This window comes from the organism of the source record quoted next, unplaced genomic scaffold (genome assembly GCF_019419815.1).
Source record: "Pyrus x bretschneideri cultivar Hongxiangsu unplaced genomic scaffold, Pyrus_bretschneideri_v1 Contig30, whole genome shotgun sequence".
Classification (NCBI taxonomy): domain Eukaryota; kingdom Viridiplantae; phylum Streptophyta; class Magnoliopsida; order Rosales; family Rosaceae; genus Pyrus; species Pyrus x bretschneideri.
This window is the reverse complement of record NW_025999613.1, coordinates 2,489,952-2,517,010: the sequence shown is the minus strand read 5'-3', so window position 1 is coordinate 2,517,010 and position 27,059 is coordinate 2,489,952. Positions and strand designations below refer to the sequence as shown.

At 35.2% G+C, this 27,059-nt stretch overlaps 1 protein-coding gene across 1 annotated transcript; it reads right to left on the bottom strand.

The window, feature by feature from the left end:
- Nucleotides 1-21,027: 21,027 nt before the first annotated feature.
- LOC125479940 lies at nt 21,028-26,489 on the bottom strand. The gene is made up of 6 exons (XM_048590102.1): nt 26,283-26,489; nt 26,079-26,150; nt 23,970-24,076; nt 22,259-23,407; nt 21,773-22,189; nt 21,028-21,681 (listed from the first exon to the last, which is right to left on the bottom strand). The coding sequence occupies exons 1-6, from the start codon at nt 26,487-26,489 to the stop codon at nt 21,081-21,083; spliced, it is 2,553 nt and encodes an 850-aa protein (XP_048446059.1). The 3' UTR covers nt 21,028-21,080.
- Nucleotides 26,490-27,059: the final 570 nt, after the last annotated feature.

Here is a 27,059-nt window from a genome sequence, read left to right as displayed (position 1 = left end):
GCAAGAACATATCAAGAACAATGAAGAACATCCATGAAAACCCATAAGAGCTCCATGAACATTCTTCACCCAAAAACATACCAAAACCACTCAAACTTAAGGGAAATAACATACAACCATACTAGGGTACATAGGGGTTCCAAAAGTCACTTTAAAACACTTTTAACAAGTCAAACAAGAACCCAAAAATCCACCCTTTGCATTTGGCCGAATTTCCCCAAAAACATGGCACCAAATTTTAGCTCCAAAATTCATGCTCATATGAACTACATCTACAACATTTGAGATGGCAAATTTTCTAACAAAATTTACATTCAAAGAAGCAAGAATAAAGCTTGTAACAATTACAACATTCAAATCACAAACTATGAACTACAAAACCCAAAAGGATTCACCAACTACTAGACTTAGGCTCTGATACCACTTGAAGGAAGATTTATGAAAAACAAGTTCATTTGAGCAACATCAACAACATGCAATTAACAATTAAAAGGCGGAATCATGTTTATATGCACTCAAAAAACAAAACTTAACCCATGAACTTCAAAGCCTAGTAGATAGGTGAACCAAGACTCAACTCAAAACAAAGTGAGTTGAGAAATCAATACCTTTGTAGATTCCTCTTTGCATAAGTAAAGGCTAATCACCCAAAGAGAGGGCCTTCATTCCTTGCATCTTAGATCCATGGATTTGGATGGATGAAAAGGTTTCTCCAAGTTCCCAAAATTGAGAACCTCTAAGTCTCCACACCAAGGTATATTGTAGAAGAAATGAGTGACCTTGAGGAAGTAAGATTGCTAGATGTTTTACTCAAGGGTGGCCGGCCTCTTTGAGAGCAAAGGGAGGTTTGTGTTCTCATCTTTACTCCTAAGAAAACCCTAAAGATGAAATGGCTATAAAGATGTCTTTATACCACCTCACAATGGAGTGGCAAACTTGCAATTAAGCCAAGTTCACTACCCTCCTCTAAATGGCCGGCCATATGGGATTTATTGGGCTATTTGGGCCTTTGTGAATCATTATTCATTAAGTTGTCATACAACTTAAGTCAATGGACTTGACGTTCGAAGCCCATTGGGCCTTAAGGTCCAAAACTATCCCGAGGTCTTTTAACGAACTTATTCGTTTGGTTAATAATCATATTAATTAATCCTTGCCATAAACAATTAAACCATTTAATTATTCTTACTCATCTCCGTTGAATCTTCAATCTCTACCTTACACGGTGTACGATCCATTAGGTTCCTTTTAGCGAGGTAGTGGGCGATTCAAACTCTTTCAAATCGATTGTGAATTGAAACTTACTTTCAATTCTCCCGTTAGTGATAATACACTTTTAGGGCTTCCACAAACCATGGTTGACGCCCAGCAGCATGTCATGGTTACCCAAGCTAATCAGAAGAGGTGGAGAACCTATTCAGTTTTAGGATTACAAATGCAATACGGTCTTTCTCTAATACAATACTCTTGACCACATTGTTTGGTTTGATAGTTTATTCATGTCTATTATCCAATGTGAGTCTTGTGCTTATATGATTACCTTGAATGTGATTTGGAACACATTCCTAAATCTCATTCATACTTTGGCCAGAGATTCTTAATCATATCATAGAGTATTCTCCCTCAAACAGTTTGAAGGTTAGAGATCCCTTGTTGCGCATTCACTTGCCTCCATGGCTAAGTGGCTTAACCCCAACGATGCCGTGGACACCCTCCTGATGGAATGACTTTGACATAATCAAAGATTAAGGACCTAACCACAAGACAACTGTGATGCCTCAGGTCAAAAGACTAATTTGCATTATCCCAACCATGAGTTCTCATGTGACATGAATATGAGAACTCTTCGTTGATCGTGTTCAGTGAACTCATTCTCTATTGAGCACCTACGTACTTGTCTTGATGTCACACACACCAATGACTCGAGACTAGTCACTCTCCCTGAGAGAAGACATAGCACGTACTGATCTTAACGGACTGTCAATGCCAAATTGACAATCCTATGATCAGGAACGTTTAGGATGTGTCAACGAAAGAATGGTCTCATGAATCTAACTTCTTTAGATCGCATTCTTCCAATCACATATTCCTTGGACTTATCGTTTAAGCATATAACATTTATATGAGACGGCTCAAACAATAATCTTTGCCCTTTACATTTAAACTACATTAGTTTGAAATGTCCGTAAAGTATCATCATATGATTGGTTTTAGGGCACATTTCCAATAGGGGAAGAGTCTAGACATACGAGGAAGGTGAATCTTTTAAGTCTTGCATATAGAATATTTGTTTTGTGTGCATCGTGAGTAGATTACTTAGATCTAATTCAATGAAGAACAAAAATTGGATTTTCAAACGGACGAAAGTATTGATTTTTCTGATTGGAACATTCCAAAGGTTTCAACCGAAAATATTTACAAGAAAAAATGGTCTTTGACCTCTTTTAAATCAGAACATTACGTCAAAACAGTTGAGAAGGCTTATGCTCTTAGCAAAGAACATGAGACTTGTCAATTATTTTCTCCGGAACAAATCAAAGCGCATCACAAAAATGGTCATAACTATCTTCATATTGGTTTAGTTCAAATCGCAGTTAAACCATTAACACGAAAAGGTCTCAACACTTCTATCATTTTATGTCTACGTGATGCTAGATTTACTGATTTCAACGATAGTATACTCGGAATGATCGAATCTAGTCTTTGTTGGAAATGTGCCCTAAAACCAATCATATGATGATACTTTACGGACATTTCAAACTAATGTAGTTTAAATGTAAAGGGCAAAGATTATTGTTTGAGCCGTCTCATATAAATGTTTTATGCTTAAACGATAAGTCCAAGGAATATGTGATTGGAAGAATGCGATCTAAAGAAGTTAGATTCATGAGACCATTCTTTCGTTGACACATCCTAAACGTTCCTGATCATAGGATTGTCAATTGGGCGTTGACAGTCCGTTAAGATCAGTACGTGCTATGTCTTCTCTCAGGGAGAGTGACTAGTCTCGAGTCATTGGTGTGTGTGACATCAAGACAAGTACGTAGGTGCTCAATAGAGAATGAGTTCACTGAACACGATCAACGAAGAGTTCTCATATTCATGTCACATGAGAACTCATGGTTGGGATAATGCAAATTAGTCTTTTGACCTGAGGCATCACAGTTGTCTTGTGGTTAGGTCCTTAATCTTTGATTATGTCAAAGTCACTCCATCAGGAGGGTGTCCATGGCATCGTTGGTGTTAAGCCACTTAGCCATGGAGGCAAGTGAATGCGCAACAAGGGATCTCTAACCTTCAAACTGTTTGAGGGAGAATACTCTATGATATGATTAAGAATCTTTGGCCAAAGTATGAATGAGATTTAGGAATGTGTTCCAAATCACATTCAAGGTAATCATATAAGCACAAGACTCACATTGGATAGTAGACATGAATAAACTATCAAACCAAACAATGTGGTCAAGAGTATTGTATTAGAGAAAGACCGTATTGCATTTGTAATCCTAAAACTGAATAGGTTCTCCACCTCTTCTGATTAGCTTGGGTAACCATGACATGCTGCTAGGCGTCAACCATGGTTTGTGGAAGCCCTAAAAGTGTATTATCACTAAGGGGAGAATTGAAAGTAAGTTTCAATTCACAATCGATTTGAAAGAGTTTGAATCGCCCACTGCCTCGCTAAAAGGAACCTAATGGATCGTACACCGTGTAAGGTAGAGATTGTAGATTCAACGGAGATGAGTAAGAATAATTAAATGGTTTAATTATTTATGGCAAGGATTAATTAATATGATTATTAATCAAACGAATAAGTTCGTTGAAGACCTCGGGATAGTTTTGGACCTTAAGGCCCAATGGGCTTCGAACGTCAAGTCCATTGACTTAAGTTGTATGACAACTTAATGAATAATGATTCACAAAGGCCCAAATAGCCCAATGAATACCCTAAGGCCGGCCATTTAGAGAAAGAGTGGGTTTTGGACTTATTTACAAGTTTGCCACTCAAATGAATTAAGGTATAAGTGTGACTTAATAGCCAAAATTCATTAAGGGTTGTTTTTGGGGAAATTGGAGAAACACAAACTCTCCTTTCTCTCTAGAAATGGCCGGCCACCTTGAGGAAAACATCTAGCAATCTTACTTCCTCAAGGTCACTCATTTCTTCTACAATATGCCTTGGTGTGGAGACTTAGAGGTTCTCAATTTTGGGAACTTGGAGAAACCTTTTCATCCATCCAAATCCATGGATCTAAGATGCAAGGAATGAAGGCCCTCTCTTTGGGTGATTAGCCTTTGCTTATGCGAAGAGGAATCTACAAAGGTATTGATTTCTCAACTCACTTTGTTTTGAGTTGAGTCTTGGTTCACCTATCTACTAGGCTTTGAAGTTCATGGGTTAAGTTTTGTTTTTGAGTGCATATAAACATGATTCCGCCTTTTAATTGTTAATTGCATGTTGTTGATGTTGCTCAAATGAACTTGTTTTTCACAAATAATCCTTCAAGTGGTATCACGAGCCTAAGTCTAGTAGTTGGTGAATCCTTTTGGGTTTTGTAGTTCATAGTTTGTGATTTGAATGTTGTAATTGTTACAAGCTTTATTCTTGCTTCTTTGAATGTAAATTTTGTTAGAAAATTTGCCATCTCAAATGTTGTAGATGTAGTTCATATGAGCATGAATTTTGGAGCTAAAATTTGGTGCCATGTTTTTGGGGAAATTCGGCCAAATCCAAAGGGTGGATTTTTGGGTTCTTGTTTGACTTGTTAAAAGTGTTTTAAAGTGACTTTTGGAACCCCTATGTACCCTAGTATGGTTGTATGTTATTGCCCTTAAGTTTGAGTGGTTTTGGTATGTTTTTGGGTGAAGAATGTTCATGGAGCTCTTATGGGTTTTCATGGATGTTCTTCATTGTTCTTGATATGTTCTTGCCAAGAACAAAAGGTTTGGTGTTTTGATTCAAAGTTTTGATTTATTTCATAAAGTTTTTGTTTTGAAATATTTCTTATGTTTAAATATCTTAGATATTTGTTTTGAAAAATTAAAGAAATTTTAGTGGGTAGGTGTGTAATGATTTATTCCATTTCACACACCCCACTTACAAAACTTTGAAATTTTTTATATACTTTGTTTGAAATGGCAGGCCACCCTACTCAATTAGGGTCCTTGTGGGGCTTTTATGCAATTACATAAAGTTTTGATACTTTTGTGTATTTGTACTTTGACCCAAAAGTTTACGTTTTTACGTAAAGGTCCAAAATCACTAAAAGGACAAATTGTTTTGGTCCTTTAATGAAGTTTTAGCTTTTGTGGAAATTTTTGGGTTCTAGTTGTAATTACATGAAGTAGTGGACTTTTGTGTTTTTACAAAGTGACCCCAAAAGTTTAAGTTTTTGCAAAATAGCCCAAAAGTTGAGGTTAATTGCACTATGGCCCAAACAAGTTGAGGTCATAGCATTTTGGCCCAAATTAGGTAGAGAACAAAATTGTTTTGTCTCTTTAAATGAGAATTGGATTTTCATTTCATTTAGCTCCATTTAAATCAATTCTATGGATACAAAAACCAAATGAAAATGTTGCATTCAAGTTTAATTAGTTAAAGCGTCAATTAATTAAAGAAAGGGTGATTATGAACCTTAGCCTACGATAATTGAGCTATATGAATGGCCGTTTCAAATTTGTTTGAACCATGGGAATGTGTAGATTAAATTTTGGTTGTAATTTGATATGATCAATTGTTGTAAAAGAGCATAAGCTCTTCTTTACTTTAAAGTAATTTGATTTGATCAATTGTTGTAAAAGAGCATAAGCTCTTATTTACTTTGAAGTACTCCTTTCTTGTTTTATTCGATATACATGAAATTGGAGTAGTTGGGTCCAACGCCCAATAATACAACACTCCTTAATGTGATTAAACGCGTAACTAAAATCAATCACCATCCCTAGACCGAGATTCAACACAAGGCTCGTGTTGGATCTAATCAAAGGTTCATAGTCATCCTAAGGCCCTAAGGCAACTATATAGTCCATCAATGAATGCAAATCTTATGTTAGTAGTACCATATAGTCTTGCTTTAAAAACCGTTTTAAAAGCATAGTGGGAGTATTATATACTACTAAATCAATCATATGGACCAATAGTTGTAATAGGACCAAAATGTTTTAATTGGATTAAAATGTATGTTTATATGTGATGAGACCTAAAAACCCTCAACCAAATCAATATTAAGTTGATAAGTGAGAGATGCTTTGAATATCTCTTCGTGGCCTTCCACCGTGGTAGGCTCCAATCGTTTGTGACTTGTACACCGGCTTCACCCTATCATGGGGGAGTACAAAGTGCATGCTTACACTCAGGATGAATCTATACGCATATGATGAGGTGAGTGTAGACAATGAGGATGGCCAATATCATATCATTGTGAGGCTATTCTTGAACCCCTTCATGAACTAAGCATGGTGGGAATAACTTAACTAAGTGCAATGGCGCCGATATCATATCATTGTGAGGCAACATTCTCTAGAGGCCAAATAAGATGGGTACTTGCAAGAGATGCAAATGAGTAAGCGTACTCTCTCATTATTATTAATGCTAGCCGATATCGTATCATCGTGAGGTGGGCTTGGTAATAGTGAGCCTCCCATACCCTACTAAGAGTTTCCTCCAAAACTCTCGAATTCCGATGAGGGATATGGAATTTGCCAAAAATAGTGGGTGGTGCTATTTTGATTTAAAGACCCGGATCAAATAGCTTAAAATCAATCAATTTATATTCGTTATGTATTTGTTTACCAATATATTTGCAAACGCTATCCAAAACTTGACAAAGAAAAACCGAACGCTTTGTTTTCCGAACTTGGTACCACAATCCCATAGATTGTCTTGAATGGATTGTAAAAGTACCTAAGTAGTCTCATCCTCACAATCTTCCTATTGATAATGTATCAATGGAAGAACATGTTAGATAAGTCTACCATGAAGAGGACAATGCAAACTCTAGTGCTTGTCTCTTTGTTACACGAACAAGGAACTTGAGAAGTAAGCACAAGGGCATGGACACTTTATGTGCCATGATTCTTCACTTACAAATTGTTGTATGAAGAAATGAGAGTTGCCTTGAACAACTCTTGAAAGTTTGTTATTATGTTTAGAACATAATGGTTGGTTGACAAAAATAGTCCATTTATATGGACTTATGATGATTTTGAATCATTGAGTGTTGAAGTGTTAAACCACTTAACGAGACGGAAACTAGGCAAGGACTTCACCTTTGTGTCCCTATCCTAATGGTTCACTAAGTTTATTGTAAACTATATAGTGAACAATAACTGCACGCTCTCCAAATCGTTTGATGTGTATAACACATTTGAAATAAGTTTCAAGAGAGATAGTGGGAGTTTAGGGACCATGACTATTGTAATCAAAAGGGAAGTCAAATGAAGAAGGCAAAATAACTCCAAGGGAACAAACTTTCTTTATGAAAGGATGGACATTGGAAGGGGTATTTGCAAGAAATGTCTTGCAAGTGTCAAGAACACACCTTTCGAAGGTGTTGAAAAATGTTCTTGAATAATTCAAAACAGTTGGTTCTTCTACTTGAATACATGATTCTGTATTAGCAACTATGTTTTACAATTGTTGTAAAAGTGTGCTAATAAGAAGTAGAAGATTAATGAGAAAAGAGAAAGTACTTCACATTCCAAACGTGAATCGAATATAGATCTCTGCGAAAGTGGATTGTACTTACTTCCTCATATGAACTACCAAAGAAATTGGAAAAACCAAAGATTGTCTTTACGTCCCAATTTTAAAGGAACATAATTCCGTCACAGTTGTAGAGATGGATAAATGTTTTGTTTGACAAAACATTGTTCTTTATGATTAGATTATGGTAATCTAATTAATTGTCTCTGTAGTAGAGATGATGTGGTAGTGTTAACTGTTTAAGAATATAACGATGCTTAAAACCCAAAAGGTTGCAAGGTAGTGACTAATCCCAACTGAGTTGTGATACCTCTAAAACATAAGTTACGAGTTGGTCATAGATAGATGCTTTGGATCGTTAGATCCGGATCCAATACCTTCTTGTTAAAATTGTATAGAGGCGAAATGTTCGAATCTTTATTCTTTTGGAAAGAAGAAAGAATCACAAAGTTGTTGAGGTTAATTCACTTAGATGTTAGTGGCACTTGTCCACAACATAATACTACTCATGTTGTATGACATTCACCGAAGATCACTCTTGGTTGGACTATAGTTTATTTTGAATAAACACAAGTCCGAATACTTTGCAAAAGGTTTCAAAGAATTCAAGAAATGTAAGTAGATGAGTAAGACGTCTAAAGTATTTACCTCCTTAGATTTGATCTAAGGAAAAAGTAACACTTTAGATTAATTTCCTTGAAAAATATCAAGGAAAGTAGCATCGTAAGATAATGAATTTCTCAATTAGGAGAAGAATGAACATAAATAAGATTTAGTTCGTTGGACATTATCAATTACCCATATATATATGATATATACTTCTAAGACATGTTAGTTGTAGAGATCCATCCATCATGGATCTTAGCAAGCTAGTGGGAGCTATAAGCGTCTTATGAGAAAAGATCAATTGTTTGATTTCTCATAAAGATGTAAATGAATCTTTTGTTTACTAGGTTTACAAAAGATTAGTGGGAGTTGATCATATTCCTAAATTTGAATATATATACATGATATATATTAATTTTGAAAATGAAAGGAATTCTTCATCATTAAAGTTATGACTTTAAACATTCTATAATGATAGAATGTATATGGGAGACATAGTCTATATACATGGGATGGAAATCTATAATGATAGATTTCAAGATATAATTGGATTATATCAATCCCTAAAATAGACAATGAGATGCTAGGCAGTTTCTCATATGATGATAAACTTCAATTAGAATGACAATTCTAGTGAGACTAGGAAGTTGTTCTTCTCAACGGGAATGTACCCTTTGACTCCCAAAGAAATAATGCGTAAATAGAATCCTTTATGCATACGCAGAAAGGTGATTTATGTATTACATATTGTATGAAAACATTGATATAAGTTGTACCTAGAACGGTACAAGATGATATCAGTGCAAGCCCAGGATCAGAACCATGGCAACTGTCAAGTGAATCCTTAGGTATTTAAGAAATACTAAGGATGGATTCCTCAAGAATGAGGAAGAATTAGAGTAACGTAATGGAAGCGTAAATGTATTAGATTATGAATCTAATCCATCATAGAATATCTCTTCATTATGAATGAAGTGATAATGAGATATCTCTTTATTATGACTAAAGAGATATTTGGGTGGAAACGTTAAAAGTAAATGACTTTAATGTGTTCCATCATGTATGCAAAATATATTGCCATATAGAAGCTTATAACATTGTTGTTTGGATGGGAAAGTTCATTCATGAACTCTCCATTCGGTTCCAACCAGAAAGTGTATGACACTAATGGAGCGATAGCTCAAGCCAGGGAATCAAGGTCTCATCAAAGTCCGAACTCAAATGAGAGACTGAACCACATGATTGAGAATCATGTATAATGGTGACATCGTTATTCTCAAGGTTGCTTCTATGGATAACATATAGATATCCATTGTTTAGGCCTACTACTCAGCCATTTATGAAATGAATTACAGAAGAGGTATCATCAATGATGACTAAGCTGATTGGCTCTAGTGCAAGTGGGAGATTGTTGGAAATGTGCCCTAAAACCAATCATATGATGATACTTTACGGACATTTCAAACTAATGTAGTTTAAATGTAAAGGGCAAAGATTATTGTTTGAGCCGTCTCATATAAATGTTATATGCTTAAACGATAAGTCCAAGGAATATGTGATTGGAAGAATGCGATCTAAAGAAGTTAGATTCATGAGACCATTCTTTCGTTGACACATCCTAAACGTTCCTGATCATAGGATTGTCAATTGGGCGTTGACAGTCCGTTAAGATCAGTACGTGCTATGTCTTCTCTCAGGGAGAGTGACTAGTCTCGAGTCATTGGTGTGTGTGACATCAAGACAAGTACGTAGGTGCTCAATAGAGAATGAGTTCACTGAACACAATCAACGAAGAGTTCTCATATTCATGTCACATGAGAACTCATGGTTGGGATAATGCAAATTAGTCTTTTGACCTGAGGCATCACAGTTGTCTTGTGGTTAGGTCCTTAATCTTTGATTATGTCAAAGTCACTCCATCAGGAGGGTGTCCATGGCATCGTTGGTGTTAAGCCACTTAACCATGGAGGCAAGTGAATGCGCAACAAGGGATCTCTAACCTTCAAACTGTTTGAGGGAGAATACTCTATGATATGATTAAGAATCTTTGGCCAAAGTATGAATGAGATTTAGGAATGTGTTCCAAATCACATTCAAGGTAATCATATAAGCACAAGACTCACATTGGATAGTAGACATGAATAAACTATCAAACCAAACAATGTGGTCAAGAGTATTGTATTAGAGAAAGACCGTATTGCATTTGTAATCCTAAAACTGAATAGGTTCTCCACCTCTTCTGATTAGCTTGGGTAACCATGACATGCTGCTAGGCGTCAACCATGGTTTGTGGAAGCCCTAAAAGTGTATTATCACTAAGGGGAGAATTGAAAGTAAGTTTCAATTCACAATCGATTTGAAAGAGTTTGAATCGCCCACTGCCTCGATAAAAGGAACCTAATGGATCGTACACCGTGTAAGGTAGAGATTGAAGATTCAACGGAGATGAGTAAGAATAATTAAATGGTTTAATTATTTATGGCAAGGATTAATTAATATGATTATTAATCAAACGAATAAGTTCGTTGAAGACCTCGGGATAGTTTTGGACCTTAAGGCCCAATGGGCTTCGAACGTCAAGTCCATTGACTTAAGTTGTATGACAACTTAATGAATAATGATTCACAAAGGCCCAAATAGCCCAATGAATACCCTAAGGCCAGCCATTTAGAGAAAGAGTGGGTTTTGGACTTATTTACAAGTTTGCCACTCAAATGAATTAAGGTATAAGTGTGACTTAATAGCCAAAATTCATTAAGGGTTGTTTTTGGGGAAATTGGAGAAACACAAACTCTCCTTTCTCTCTAGAAATGGCCGGCCACCTTGAGGAAAACATCTAGCAATCTTACTTCCTCAAGGTCACTCATTTCTTCTACAATATGCCTTGGTGTGGAGACTTAGAGGTTCTCAATTTTGGGAACTTGGAGAAACCTTTTCATCCATCCAAATCCATGGATCTAAGATGCAAGGAATGAAGGCCCTCTCTTTGGGTGATTAGCCTTTGCTTATGCGAAGAGGAATCTACAAAGGTATTGATTTCTCAACTCACTTTGTTTTGAGTTGAGTCTTGGTTCACCTATCTACTAGGCTTTGAAGTTCATGGGTTAAGTTTTGTTTTTGAGTGCATATAAACATGATTCCGCCTTTTAATTGTTAATTGCATGTTGTTGATGTTGCTCAAATGAACTTGTTTTTCACAAATCTTCCTTCAGTCTTTACAACGGACCTATCCATTTTGATTGTTTTCCAGATCTCACAATAAGTCTTTCAGATCCACATGTTTTAAAAGCTCTTACTCTTAATATCAAAACCTCCGGGTACCAAGTCCTGGAAGGAACACAACCTTTGGCACTTATTTTTAGAATTTATTACAAAGTCACTGGCACAAACATGAATTTTCAAGCTTTGAACAAAAGTCCTCATGACCACACTCTTTTGATCCAAACAACCCAAGAAGGCGCAAACATAAGAGTACCAAGAACCATTAGGTGGTCAGACATCAGTTTCCCTTCAGATTCGTGTTTAATTAATGAAAGTAAGCCGGTTTCGGTCCAAAACAGTCTTGTTAATCTTGACAACATTGAACAATATTTTGACGGCACTGTAAAAATCAATTTTGATAGACCAGCAAGAAAATCTTGTGAATCAGTACATTCACATAAATCTTTTACTCCAAGTAGACAGTCTTTTTTTGGATCCACGTCAACCGATAGACTGGGTCGAGATCAAGATTTAATCAAATCTTTAGTGAACAAAAAGTTAAAAGAGCAGGAAGCTGCACAACAAGTTTTAATCAATGATTTGCTCAAATTAAAGTCTGTCGACACTTCTTCACAAGTTGCACATCCTGTTTATCATCCTCCAAACCAAGAAGAACCCACTTCTCCAACTGCTTCTGATTTTGAAACAACATCGGTGAATCACCAATTACTTGTTTTAAACAAACCACATAAAATCCGATGGAGGAAGCTTAAAGCTGACATCGCTTCTGAGGAAAACATCCCCAGAAGAAATATTTTTCGAAAAAAGTATTGTGATGAAGAAAAGCTAGCCATTTATGCTGAATGGAAAGCTTTTGTAGAACAATACCAATTTGAAATATCTTTCTTTGATTTTATTGAAAAACATTATGAAACCAAAAATAAAGTTACGGTTGTTACCAAAGAAAATTGGGTTAAGGAAGACAAAACTTTGGTTTCCTCTAGTCATCCTCCCAAAGAAACTATTTTAATTTCCACTGGTAATACCAACATTCCCGCAACCCCTTTCAAAATTCCAAAAGAGGATTCTGGTTTTAAACCTGTCATCGAGCAGAATAATTTTACAAACCAAAGTCTTCACACTATTGGAAAACAGTTAGATAAAATTGAAACAAAAATTGACAAATTGTCTCAACCAAAATCTTCTCAAAAAGAAAAACCTTTAGTAAATTTTACTGATACTTCTTCAAGTTCCACTGCTTTAAAATCTATGTCTACTTTACAAAAAATTGATCATATGCTCACTGAGCTCAAAAAAGAGAAAGTTGTCACTGTTTTGCAAAACAATGATGTTTCTGTTGAAGAAGAAAACACATATGGCCCAGATTCTTCTCAGGACACGGAAACTAGTTCTGCTATCCAAAATATTGAAAATGCTTTTCAAAACATTGATCTTCAGCCAACTTTTGATTTAAAACGCATTCATACTCATCCTGTCAACCCTACTTCTCTTACAAAAAACTGGTATCCCAGGTCAACTCCCCCTGATCTTCAGTTTGAAGAAAGAAATATCCAAAATCAATTTTCAGTCTCTGTTGACAAACTCTATGAATGGAATATAGATGGATTGTCAGAACAAGAACTTTTGAACAAACTTCAACACATGTCCATGGTTGCTAATAGCTACATTTCAAATCACAATTTTACACAAACACAAATCGTTGATCTTCTCGTCACTGGTTTCACTGGAATGCTTCATTCTTGGTGGGAGAAGCACTTAACTTCTCAGTCCAGAGATGAAATATGTTTTGCGGTAAAAAAAGATGAGGAAGGACTTCCCATCTTTGATGAAACGATAGGACAAGGAATACCCGACGGAGTAAATACTTTACTTTATACGATTATAGAACACTTCATAGGAACACCCAGCAACGTCACTACTCGTATTCACGACCAACTGAGTAATTTAAGGTGTCCAACCTTAAGTGATTTCAGATGGTATAAAGATGTTTTCATATCTAGAGTTATGCTTAGAGAAGATAGTAATCAACCCTTTTGGAAAGAAAAATTTATCAATGGTTTACCAAATCCTTTTGCTCACAAAATCCGAAATGTTTTAGTAAATGAAGAAGGTGTCATACCTTATCATACCCTTACTTATGGTAACATAGTTAATATTATACAAAAGGAAGGATTGAAAATGTGTATTGACATGAAGATTTCAAAACAAGTTAATAAGGATAAATCTATTGCTAAATACGAACTTGGAACATTTTGTGAACAATATGGTTTACCTCCGATTGCTCCTTCGAATAAAAAGAAAAGAGCCCAACAAACCAGCAGATTTTCTAAATATCAATCCAGATTTTATAAAAACAAAAATTTTTCCAACAAACCTTTTCAAACAAATAAATTTTATGAAAAACCATCTCCAAACAAAAAACCTTTTCGAAAGCCTAAAAAGGATTTTCAAAATAAAAAGGGAAAATGCTACAAATGTGGCAAATTTGGTCATTATGCAAATGAATGTAGAGTTAAAAAGGTTATTAACCAACTAAAAATCTCTGAAGAGGAGAAGGTTCAACTTATTCAGGCTTTAGAAATTAGAAATACCGACTCTAGTCAATCTGATAAAAATCCCGATTTTTCCGTTTCTGACTCTAGCAATTCTAGCGAAGTCTCCTCGCCAAACATTAAGTTTGGATGCATGGACATTTGTTGTAATAAAATTTCAGTGCTTAATAAGCAAGAAGAACTGAGGACCGACGATTAAGAAATGCAGATAGAATATAAGGATGTATGAATCAGAAATAGATCAAATAAATGCTAATGTTCTCTGTTTTTATATGCTTTACTTCCGCACTCTGAATTCTATGGACGGCTTTGCCGCCTGCTGCTGTTAGTTCCGCCCCATTTGGTATCAGAGCCAAGTGGTTGGTAATTGCATTAGCATTTATTTGATCTATTTCTGATTCATACATCCTTATATTCTATCTGCATTTCTTAATCGTTGGTCCTCAATTCTATATATATATATATATAGATATAGATATAGATATAAATATATAGATGAACCCTTCTTTACAAGTATCTAGTTTTACTATAGCAAATAAGTCTCTATATATATATATATATTATAAACTGATGAACAAAACCCTATTAACAATAAAAGAAACAAGAACATTGAATACTTATTGTAGCTTTGCTAGTGATGGCAATGGGCGGAAGTGCTGAGCGCCATGCCATTAAATATTAAATCAGAGATTCCCCATCCCAAGTCCCAACCCCCAATTGGGAGCGGAGAACGGGAGCCCGTTTCCCACTCCCGCCCCATTACAAAAAGTTGAAATTAAAACATTTTCTTCAACTAGAGTAATTAGAAAAAACAATACATATCAAAAGAATCATAATAGTAAAACCTAATAGTAAATCCAAAGATAAAAAGTTCGCTAATATTTGAAGTCCACAAAATAGAGGAAATATAACATATTCCAATTAAAAAAAAAAAAAGATAAACGATTTAAATTAGGTAAAGTAACAACACATGTCACCAGTATATGGTTATAAAATTTCTATGACAAGAATCATTGTCGTCATGTAAAAAAAAAAAATTAATGTACACTCCGAGGCGAGTTTGGGTCGAAACCGTCCCCATCCCCTTTTTTTATCCTTGATTAGCATATGGACACACGCAAAATGTGTATGCAATTGTTTTATTTCTATTTTTAAAATGGAAGGAGATAGGAAGGGAGTGAGAGACAGTGAGGGAGACAAGAGAGAAGGGAGAGAGCTTTATATTTTTATCTTTTAATTAGAGATATGTTGTCACTCAGTACTACGGTCTGGTGGTATTCCTCTTCACTTGAAAGTGAGAGGTCTTAGGTTCAAATCTCGTGGATGGCGAATTCGATACCAAATTAGGCTGTCCATTGGGCTTAGCCGAACTCTCCCTCTCCTTAGTGTAAAAATATTGATGTACTAAAAAAAAAAATAGAGATATGTTAAAATCACATGCATGTGAGGTTTTGAAAAAAAAAAAAAAAAAAAAGAAACAAAATTTTGGCTATGTGAAATTACGTTACTACCCATATTTCTTATTTAGATTCCTTTTTAAGTAAAGGGTAATTTAAGTGTTTTAAATTCAAAACATTTCCAAAATAAATAAAAAATTAGAATAAGTTTGTACCCATTAGCTTTTTAAAAAATGTTTTCAATTTTTTAATCCTATATGTTCTCATTCATGTAATTTTCCAAATTTTTAATCTTAAAATGTACCCATTCTTAAATATACCCATTTTATTTTATGTAAAATATATCATTTTTTATATAAAATCTATTCAATTTTTTTCTAATCCATTTTTAAACTTATATGGGTACATTCTTGTTCTTTGTTTTGAAAATGTATCCATGTCAAGTTTTATTAAAGAAACTTACTAATGTTATTAAGCCTAATATCTATTATTTTTTATGTGTGGTTTTGAAGAATGTACCCATGTTTTGGTACAATAATTTTTTTTGTTAATCTTGATGAATGTACCCATGTGTATATATATAGGAAACCTTTAGCAGAAGGGATCCCCTTTTTTTTTATAAAAATGGGGATTAGTTGTGGGGTCCATACCATATTGAACTTTAACGATATGAGACGTCTATTTTTCAAGTTGTAACTCATAGATCATTCTTGCAAAATATTAGCTAAATCAGAAATATTTAAGACATCTAATTGTGTTCAAAGAAATGAACGAATATACTTTGTTATATAAGAAACAATGAAATTTGATCTTGATAATTAAATAGGCAAATGGTTTCGAATTGAATTGACTTTTTGCTAGAATGATCTATGAATGGAGACTAACAAAATAGACGATTCGGATCGTTGAAATTCAATGTGGAGTGGACCCCACACCTAATCTCCATTATTTTCATAAAATGGGGATCCCTTTGCATAAAGGGCTTGATACACACACACACACACACACACACACACACTAGTATAATTTATATTTTAATATTTTTAACCCACAAATTATGAATTTTATTTAAAATCTCATTAATATAAACAACTTTAAGTTTCAATTTTTAATTTAAAAATATATAGTAACATAAATAGAAATAAATTATCACATTAATTTCAAGAACTTCGATCAAAAGTTGAAAACCAACGAGATAATAGTTAAAGAATATTATAATAGATAAGGACTGCATTCAAAGTCTCCTTAGAAAGAGCGGCAACACCTTGATCTCGATGCGCAGGAGTAGAGAGGGTTAGAGAAAAACGAACGCTCGACTAACTTATACCAGCGTATAAGAGAGGATAACTAAGCGGGTGTAGGGTGTATTAAAATTGTGGTGCCGGATTGTATTATCTGATGGCTATTTTACACATTATGCACCAAACAACTAGATTCATATTATTAATTATATCCGGTCACTTATATAAGCTGCCAAACAAGACCATAGTCACAGTTATAAAATTTCTATGACAAGAATTATTGTCATCATGTAAAAAAAATAATTAATGTACACTCCGAGGCGAGTTTCGGTCGAAAGTTAAAGTAACATCCCCATTCCACCAGTATATGGTTATAAAAATTTCTATGACAAGAATCATTGTCGTCATGTAAAAAAATAATGAATGTACACTCCGAGGCGAGTTTGGGTCGAAATCTTTTCAATTCTTTTCTAATCCATTTTTAAATTTATATGAGTACATTCTTTTTCTTTGATTTAAGAATGTATCCATGTCAAGTTTTATCAAAGAAATTTACTAATGTTATTAAGCCTAATGTCTATTATTTTTTATGTGTGGTTTTGAAGAATGCACCCATGTTGTGGTACAATAATTTTTTTGTTAATTTTGATGAATTGTTTATATATACACACACAATAGTAACATAAATATCAGTTAAAGAATATTAATAGATAAACAACTATAAGTTTCAATTTTTAATTTTAAAAAATATAATAACATAAATAGAAATAAATTATTACATAATTTCAAGAACTTCGATCAAAAATTGAAAACCAATAAAATATCAGTTAAAGAATATTAATAGATAAGAATCACATCCAAAGTCTCGAAAAATTGTAATCCTTACGCTTTGCTCAAAGAGCTAGGTTCAATGAACCTAGCCAAGATATACATCAATTGACGTTACTTATCTATTTAAATCGTGTCACTCAAATAGTTGGTGTAGTTGCCGTTGCCGGGTGTGAGTCAGCGAGACCCCTTGACATGCACTAATCTTGCATTGCCTGAAACTGACAATTCCATCTAAGACCGTCTTCCCTCTTTTTAAATGCAGTTCTTGCCCTTCATATGACCAAACAACTTAGAGAAAGAGAGAGTGAGTTAGAGTTTTCGAGAGAGAAAACAGTTTGTATGGGGAGCGTTATTTGTTTATAATATTATTTGAATGTTAACTAAGAACAAAAACCGATCGATGTCATTTGACTAGAATTTGTAGAAATGGTCGGTATATGCGTAAACGAAAGTCGGAGCAACTGAGCTATGAGGATGAGCAGCTGGTTCAAGAAACAGCATCTCACAAACTGCGTATCTCGACTTAACTTCCTCCGTCTTCACGTCGGGTAAGCTATGGGTTTGTAATGGTCTAACAGCTTTTTCATAATATATATTAAATTGGGTTTTTTTCTCAAAGAATGATATATATATATATATATATATGTATATACACATTTTTTTTTTTTTGAGATAATAGAATTCATCACTCCTATCTCATAGTTTTTTCACTAAACATTTATTCTTTATTTTATTTTATTTTTAACAACGATATATTTTTTCAAACTTTGATTAAAATTTTGACACAGTAATTAATTTTTTATTTATTTAATTTACATTATTTATGCCTTTTTCTAGGGGTATTAATTATTACCGGTTTATTTTAGAGAGAAGCACAATTCCATTACCCTATCCTTGAAAAGGATGGAGGAGTATGGCTCCACTTGCAATTGGACGACATGGACTTTATGCAACTTTGGATTCTCCGGTTCACGTTTTCATGAGGTGAGTAGAACAGCATTCTCTCTCTCTCTCTCTCTCTCTCTCTCTCTAGGTTTATTTTTGAATCAGATACATTTCGGGTTGATTTTATGAATAATGCAGTAGATTTGATCAAGAGTTAAAAAAGTTCCTGTGAAATATCAGCCCTAAATGCTCCAGAATATACTATGTCCTTACGTGTAACGTATGACATACATTAGGGCTTTGAGTAAAACTTATTTTAATAGCTCGTTTGGATGTGTTTTTAAAATGACTGAAAGCGTTTTTGAAACCAATCATTAGTAAAAATGCAAGTAAATTTTAGAAAAGTATTTAAAGTGCTTCATGGAAGAAGCACATAACTGATGTTTATTACAGAAATCACCTGAAGTTCTTTTAAAACCAAAAACATTTTTTTTAAAAGCGCTTTTAGTCATTTTAAAAACATATCCAAACGAGCCAATCGTTAGCGAACTTAATGTGCTTTTTAAAAGTCATCAATATCTGGTTGAGCATTCATCTGCAGCTCAAGTACAATCCCCTTCGCATTTTTTGCCTGTTTAGCATGGTAAACCATTAGGTTAAGAGTTACTACGTCATCATTCATTTGTCATTCTTATTTATTATTTCAGCAATTTCAAACTCTAGAAACTCACTTGCAATATTGAAGACGCATATCCATTTTGAAGTGCTCATGAAGACTGGAACTAATCTTTATACTTTACGCCCGTAGGACTAGGATCTGCATACAATATTTTCTTCTTAAATTAGAAAAATTTCCTAGTCTAGTATCAGGTAAACGGAAACAACACATTTTTCTACTAAACCCCACTTTGTATGTAAAGTTGTCTTCTTTTGTCCAAGAAGTAAAAACATTGAACTCATCTTTGTAGTTGTAGGCGTCTTCGTTAACTCAAACTAGCTAACTACGTTCCCTGTCCATGTACCTCTTAATTCTAAACTAATTTGAATCTGAGTTATTTGTGACCTTAAATTTTCAGGTTTTGATGTATGTTTCTTTGGTTTGTAGATCCTGGAATGCAGCTTGCTGCAATCCAATCCATTGGAAAAAGCTTGACCTGACTCTGCTCAAGTTTAACTTCTTTAATGCTCCTCGAAGATTAACCATTTGGTTGCATGATGAATCGAGCAAAAGACTGAGAGGAATATTGAAGAGTGCTTTACGTTTCAGTTGTGGAAATTTATCTTCCTTGGTTTTCCATTTCGCTTTATTCATAAACGATGACCACTTGATAACGCCGAGAACCCCGGGCCTCAAACAACTTGTTCTACCAACCTGGAAGATGGGCAGGACTTGAGTCGTTGGCTGCTGCATGTCTTGATTTTCCTTTTCCAATCATGAAGCTGGTTGGAAACTACTTCAACAACATGCCTCAGCTTAAAGTTATATGCTCCTTTTTTAAGTTTAACGCAGTATGCGCAAGGGGCATTGTTGCCTACACCCCAAGGCTTAAGGAGCGCATCAAAGCTTTGATCTGTATATTGAGCGAAATGTAATATTTGGAAGTTGTAAATGTATCTCACTGCACCTTTCTAGAGGATTATGAGTATTCCGGCTACTCTTATATATGCGAACAACTTGGCGAGTCAATCATTGTGCAAGCCTCACAGCTCAAGGAGTTTCTTGTGTGTGCGGGGCAGCTGTGTGATAAGTGCAAGGGTAGAAATGGAATAGCCGCTGATAGATGCAAATTTGATTGCCTTTTGACGGACCAGTTGACAGAGAGAGTAAATGTCTGAGCTCTCTGCATCTGAGGGATAGAAAAATCATTTGCACATAGCCAGATTGTTGACTAGTCTGAATATTTTCTGTATGGCAGCGTTTTACCTATTGAACGTTCGATTCATAGGCTCTTCTCGTGTGCTATTCGTTGTTTCCTACTCTTCCCTATTCAGTTCTCCACCATTTTTGTGCTGTGTAGTGTTCTCACTTTCACTTCCATAAGTTTACCATCTCCAACTCTCCTGCTAGCATCTGCACACCATTCGGCATCTGCTGTGTCACAAGGTTTTCTAAATCAAGGATAATTAACAACCCATCACAGGAATTAATTTGATTTACATATTTCTATGAGGGCGATCTGCGATTATATTTATGATTACCAATTTTTGCTGCAGCAATTATTACTAATCTGAAGTAGCATCACTAAATTGAACATTCAAGCCATGTCGATCACTCAATTTGCTAATATTCGTTCATTAAATCTTGAATGTAGTGAGGTATTTGTTCCAATCTATGATGCATGGACACGGACACGGATACGGGGATACGACACGATACAACACGGCGATACGTGAAATTTCTAAAAATGAGGACACGATACGTCAAGGATACGGCAATTAAAAAAATAAATAAAAAATATATATATATATATACACACACACACATATCTAAAACATTATAAAATAAGCATGCAAATTTATTTCAATAAACTCTAAACATTTAGAAAGATAGTTCATCCAATAAGCAATTAGTCTTAATTAAAACTTGAAAAAGTAAAAAGATCATCCAAACGAAATTAAAATAAAAAATAAAAAAAAAGTCTCATTCAACTTCCACGTTCAGTATGTCTCCTCCAGTAATCAAAGTAGTCTCCAATGACGGTTCATCAAGTGAAAGGTTAGCAATATCAAGCATCCCGACACTTTCTTCACCCAAGTTTTCAAAGTCATCTCCTACAACATCCCACAATTGAGTAATACCTTCTTTGTAGGTTGAGCTATTCCTTGATAAAAGACGAAGATTATTATGCACAAATACCAAATCCTCCGCTCTTTGTGGTGTAATCTTGTTCCCTCTTAGAGAGTGAATAAAACTATAAGTGCTCCAATTTCTTTCACAACAAGAGGAGGAACAAGGTTGTCCAAGTAGCTTCAACGCTATGGATTGGAGACTAGGTGTAGAAGCTCCATGGACAATCCACCACATCACTGGTTCCAAATGAAACCTATCATTCATAGAATCAATAGCTCCAAAGTCATTCAAGCACATAGAGAAAGAGGCATACTCCACATGGATACTTCTTCTAATTTCCTCATTGGAAAAGTATCTCTCAAAGCACTTTTTCCTTTCAGTTGTAGGCTCAACATCTCGGTGTGGAGCAACCCGACTAGGTTCTTCTTGGAGCCATTCTGAACTATAATACCTAAAATAAAAGAAATAGCACTTTAAAAATATAATCATAAAGCTAAAGATTAATTTATAAGAGTTTATAAGGATATTAGCAAAATCATTACCTTGGATTTAATGAATGCGCCAAACAATGAAGTGGTGTGCTACTTTTAGTCCATCGCTCCAATAAAATGCGATACACCGCATCAAAAAAGCTGCTTTTTTCATGTAATGTCTTGCGCTCATTCCTGTAGATAGCAGCTTTCACCTTTTCAATCATAGTATCCCACCACTCATACACCAAGTGAAGACAAGGTTTATCTGTATCAGCCATTCTAATAACCTCATATATTGGAGCTGTAAAGAAAAGAATATAATCAATCTTCTCCCAAAAGTACTCATCCAATATTTTTTGCTTCACCAACACTGCTTTAACCAAATCATCTTCTTTGTACAAAGCCCAATTCGGGCTAATCACCATTTGTTGTAAACCTTCCTTTACTTCCTTAAATCTTCTAAGCATCACAAGTGTGGAAGCAAATCTGAAAAATTTTAAAATTAGGATAGCTCATAATTGAATAAGAAAAAAAAAAAAAGTGGAGAAAACAAACCTTGTTTCGGCAATGGAGAGCAACTTTAGTTTGCAATGTTCATTAAACATGGACAATCTCATGCTATGGTTCATAATAAAATTTTTTATGGACCAAACATCACTAGCAATAGTTGAAATCCAATTGCAGTCATCGTACGAAACATCTGTTTGTTTCGGAGAGCATATACTCTTCAAAGCAAGATTAAGAGTGTGAACAACACAGGGTGTCCAAAAGATATGGGGATAGTGAGCCTCAATAAGTAACCCAGCAGCTCTACAGACAGGAGCATTGTCAGTGATCACTTGAACAACATTTTCATGACCAATTTCTTTGATAGCTTCTGTGAGAAAGTTGGCAATACAATGCTTGTCTTTATATTCACCTTCACAATTAATTGCCCTCAAGAACATAGGCCCGCTTTCACAAGTTGCCATAATATTAATTAGTGGTCTCCTTTGTGCATCTGTCCACCCATCACTGCACAAACTTACACCTTTAGTGCTCCATGTGCGTTTGATTGGTTGGAGGCATTGTTCAATGTGACTCTTCTCTTGTTGCAGAAGAGTGGTTCTTAGTGCATTGTAACCTGGTGGAACATACCCTGGAAGTGTAGAAGCACGAACATATGAGTTTCGATAGTGCGGATTTCTTGCAAGGTTAAATGATAAGCCACCTGTATAAAACATCCTTGCAACCTCGGCATCACATTGATCTCGAGCTTCCTTGTTAAAAGCTTTACTGAGAGGCCCACTTGTTCCTTTTCTCTTCTTTGGATCAAGATTCACTTCAGGTAGATCATAACAGAAAGAACCAGTATTGGGCAAAGACACATTCTTAAGAGCAGAACTCTTCAGCTTATATTCACACTCTCGAATTAACTTTTTCATTTCTGCAAGATTTTCATTAGTAACCTTGCCGCAAGGCGCGATCCCGTTTCCAGCCATTTTTAACAAATGATACTTGACCCTAGGGTAGGATCCTTTATAAGTTTTCTGACAATAATTGCATTTAAATTCAGTATTTCCTCCTCCTTTATTTCCCACTTTTTCGAGCTTTTTGACATACTTCCACAACGGAATGTGATAATTTTCAACAATCTCATCCGGATTAGCATTATCATCCAGATTAGTATTATCATTCGCATGATTATCAGGATGATTCATTTTCCTAAATCAACAAACATATAAAGTTATAAACAGTAAGAGTTAATCCATCATAAAAGCATATACATAAAAAAACACATCATGAAAGCATATACATAAAATTATTATAATCTAAATATTCATACCACTACACAATAATATATTATAATATGCAAAATACAAGAATATTATAATAATACAAAAAGTTAAAAACAGAAAAGCAACAAGCTTCATCAGAAAAATATTATAATAATACAAAAATTTAAAAACAGAAAAGTAAACAGAAAAGCAACAAGCTTCATCAGAAGAATATTATAATAATACAAAAAGTTAAAAACAAAAAAGCAAACAGAAAAGCAACAAGCTTCATCAGAAGAATATTATAATAATACAAAAAATTACAAACAGAAAAGCAAAAAGCTTCATCAGATTCGAAGGGTAGCGGTATAGGTATTATAATATATTATTGTGGGTAGTGGTATTATAATATATTATTGTTTGGAAAAGCAAACGGCTTTACGTTTTATAATCAGTTAAAGCCTTAAAGGCTTAAAGCTTTTTGTTTCTTTCAAACTTTCAGTACTCACCTGGAGTTGCAGACAGAGAAGGAGACGACGGAGCACTTGTAGACGGAGCAGATGGAGACGACGGCGCAGTTGCAGATTAAGACGATGGAACGGTTGCAGATGACGGTCTGATTCGTGAAAGTCTCCCAACAAGAGTGATTTATGTTATGAGGTTTGAGAGGTAAATCTGAGTTTTATTTTATTTTTTCTAATTATCCTCCGATTTTAGAGTGATTTCAGTTAGCTAGCTTCGATCAATCACGATTCTACGCGGATTTATTGTGATTTTTTTTTTTTTCTGATTATCCTCCTATTTTAGTTTCAAACGTATCCGAAACGTAGGATACGGGTATCTGGACGATACGATACGCGTATCTTATCAGTCCTAAACGTATCTCTTCATTCCGATACGTATCGGGGCGCGTATCCACGCGTATCCTTTGCGTATCCGTATCCTCAGCGTGTCAGATACTGGATACGATGGATTTCTCCCGTGTCCATGCATCGTAGGTTCCAATCCTATACAGCAAACGAAGCTAGGAAACCGGACTGGCACTCTAGTAAAACAAAGGGAAGAATCACTTCTTCTTTTTCTCAATAGAAAACAGATATTTGTTGTGATTAATCCACTAAGAATCATATAAACAAGGAAACACTTGAAAAGGGCCTATCCACTTGCTGCTGCTTGAACTAGCTAGAATATTATCAGTTCTGTAGTTGAAAGTAATTTCCCTGGAAGAAGCTGCATAGCATGGTTTCATGACTCTACTTTCATCTCCACTAAAGAAACTAGCTAGTGCAAACACGAAATTTTTGCAATGAATAACACAAGAACACGTGTACAAAGTAAATTTGTATTAATAAATAGGGTAAATCTCAGTTTACTATTTTCAAATTTCATGGTTTTCAACATTTGGTACATAAAGTTTTTTTTTATTCCAAAGTCATACCTAAAATATTAATTTTGGGACAGTCTCATACATCAGTTAGTCTGGCTGTTAAGTCTTCCGTCAACTGATGACATGGCATTGACGTGAACAATGACTAGGCGCCATGTGTCAATAAGGGTCCCACGTGGATATTAAAAAAAAAATAAAAAATTACAAAATTACAAAATAAATAAATAAACCGTCCTCTTCCTCAAAACCCTGACCCTCCCTCCCTTCTCTCCAAGAGCACCCACCCAACCTCTGCACATCCATCCTTATTTTATTTTTTTTGTGATTAAAATTAATCGTCTAGGTGTTTGCAATCGAAGGTGGAGATGTTCAAAGAAGTGCACAACATAGTATGAGGGAGACCCAAAAACCGGTAGAAAAATCAGATCTAGAGAAAATCAAAGAGGAAGAGATTAAACTGATGACTAGGGATGGGCAACGGTTATGGCAGGCGGGTAATTGCGATTATTTACCTATAACCATTTTATGTTCATACCCACATAATCGTTTACTCGTTAGGTAATTGCATAAACGATTATACCCATAACCATAACCGTTTATAAACGGTAATCCATACCCATAACCGTGTACCCATTTAACCATAACCATAACCATTTACCTGTTTATCATTTTTTTACCTATTCACCCTTTTTTTCACCCGTCTACATGTTTTTTTTTTAACAACTTGAAAATTACAAAAGGAAAATTTGTCATAATTTTCGTTTTCTGACAATTAACACTGTTATAGGTACATTTTAGCATGCATTTCCCTATTTTAATCATTTAAGTCCTCATACAATTCCAATAATTGAAATAATAGTTTACGAACAATATTTTTCTGCTACACCCAAGCAAGTCTTTAATTATAATCCATATGATTACAAAGTAAAGCTTCTAAAAACAAAAAGTAGTCATTATCTTGAATACTAGATGATTCAAAGCTCCAAAATATTCCGAAACCAAATACTTTCGAACACGCTCAATCACAAAGTATCATCGACTCGTTGTCACCAAAAGAGGTCTACAAAAGAAATGTATAAATTGAATTAGTATCCCATTTAGGAACACCGACACCAATTAGTATGAACAGAAGGTTTACATTCCATGATTTTTCACACTCCCATATGCATAAATTGAATTAGTATCTCCAATAACTCCAAAGTAAAAACTAAAAATAAAGATTAGTTTTTACCACATTCACATCAGTACCATCCCCTAATCTCCTCACAATTCTCCCGAAACTCGAATTCTCATTCGAAAACGACTGTACGGATTCACAGTTCGAATCAAAATCCGAGTCATGGAAGAACTATCATTTCTCCGAAACCACCCTCGACTCTGGGCCCAGTAGTTCCTACTCCCAACATAATTTGCCACCCATATTACTCAAATTTACAGTCTCACTGCTTCCCGCCAAATCACGACCTTTCGATATTAGCTTCCTCAGGTCCAGCGGTGGCGCCGTAATCAATCTCGTCCGTCCGTCCGGTCGAACAGACCGGGATGGTTCAACAATCGGCCAGTCCTTTTCGTTCCACAAATCTTCCGCGCCTTCCTTCATGAACCGATCGGCTAGTGCTTTCATGTGCTGGTTGTGGTTCATCGGGTTGTGCTCGGATTCCAAATTTGAAAACAGGTCAGGCTTTCCAGCGACTTTGGTTCGAATTTGGGAGTGGAGGTGGGCCTCGTAAAGCTGTTTCTATTGATCTAAGAGGCATTTCTCTTTCTCTTTGGCTTGCTTTTCGTGCATGTGCTTCCATTTCCACTTGTTGACACCGCCCGAGAAGGTCCTAGCCGCGGCCCCTCCGTGCTCATGGGTCGGGTCAGCATGAGCCTGCAGAGATGCTTGGAGAATTGTATCGGACGCTCCATAAGCATCGAGGGGGCCATGGTTTGCAGTCGGTAGGGTCAGATCTAGGAATGGGAAATGGGGTGGTTGATGATTCAGTGAGTGTGATCGAAGAGGGGAACGGAGGGGTTTTAAAGCAGTTCCAACCCTATCACAAATGCGCTAGCACCTAACACATTTATCCATGATACTCCAATAAATAGTAATAGGTCAAATACATCTCCACCTCTAAAAAAATACGTTGGCACAAACGATCTTCACCCCTACAAAATGCACTAGCACCCAGCCTATTTAAAATTTTTTATAAAAGAATAAATAAATAAA

What these genes read in the sequence shown, in the direction of transcription:
- LOC125479940 (XM_048590102.1), bottom strand. Translation starts at nt 26,489, where the DNA reads ATGAACCACAACCAGCACATGAAAGCACTAGCCGATCGGTTCATGAAG. An exon ending in CTCTCCATTGCCGAAACAAG is followed by an intron (nt 22,190 to 22,258) that starts GTTTGTTTTCTC and finishes AAAATTTTTCAG; the next exon opens with ATTTGCTTCCACACTTGTGA. An exon ending in GCGCATTCATTAAATCCAAG is followed by an intron (nt 21,682 to 21,772) that starts GTAATGATTTTG and finishes CTTTTATTTTAG; the next exon opens with GTATTATAGTTCAGAATGGC.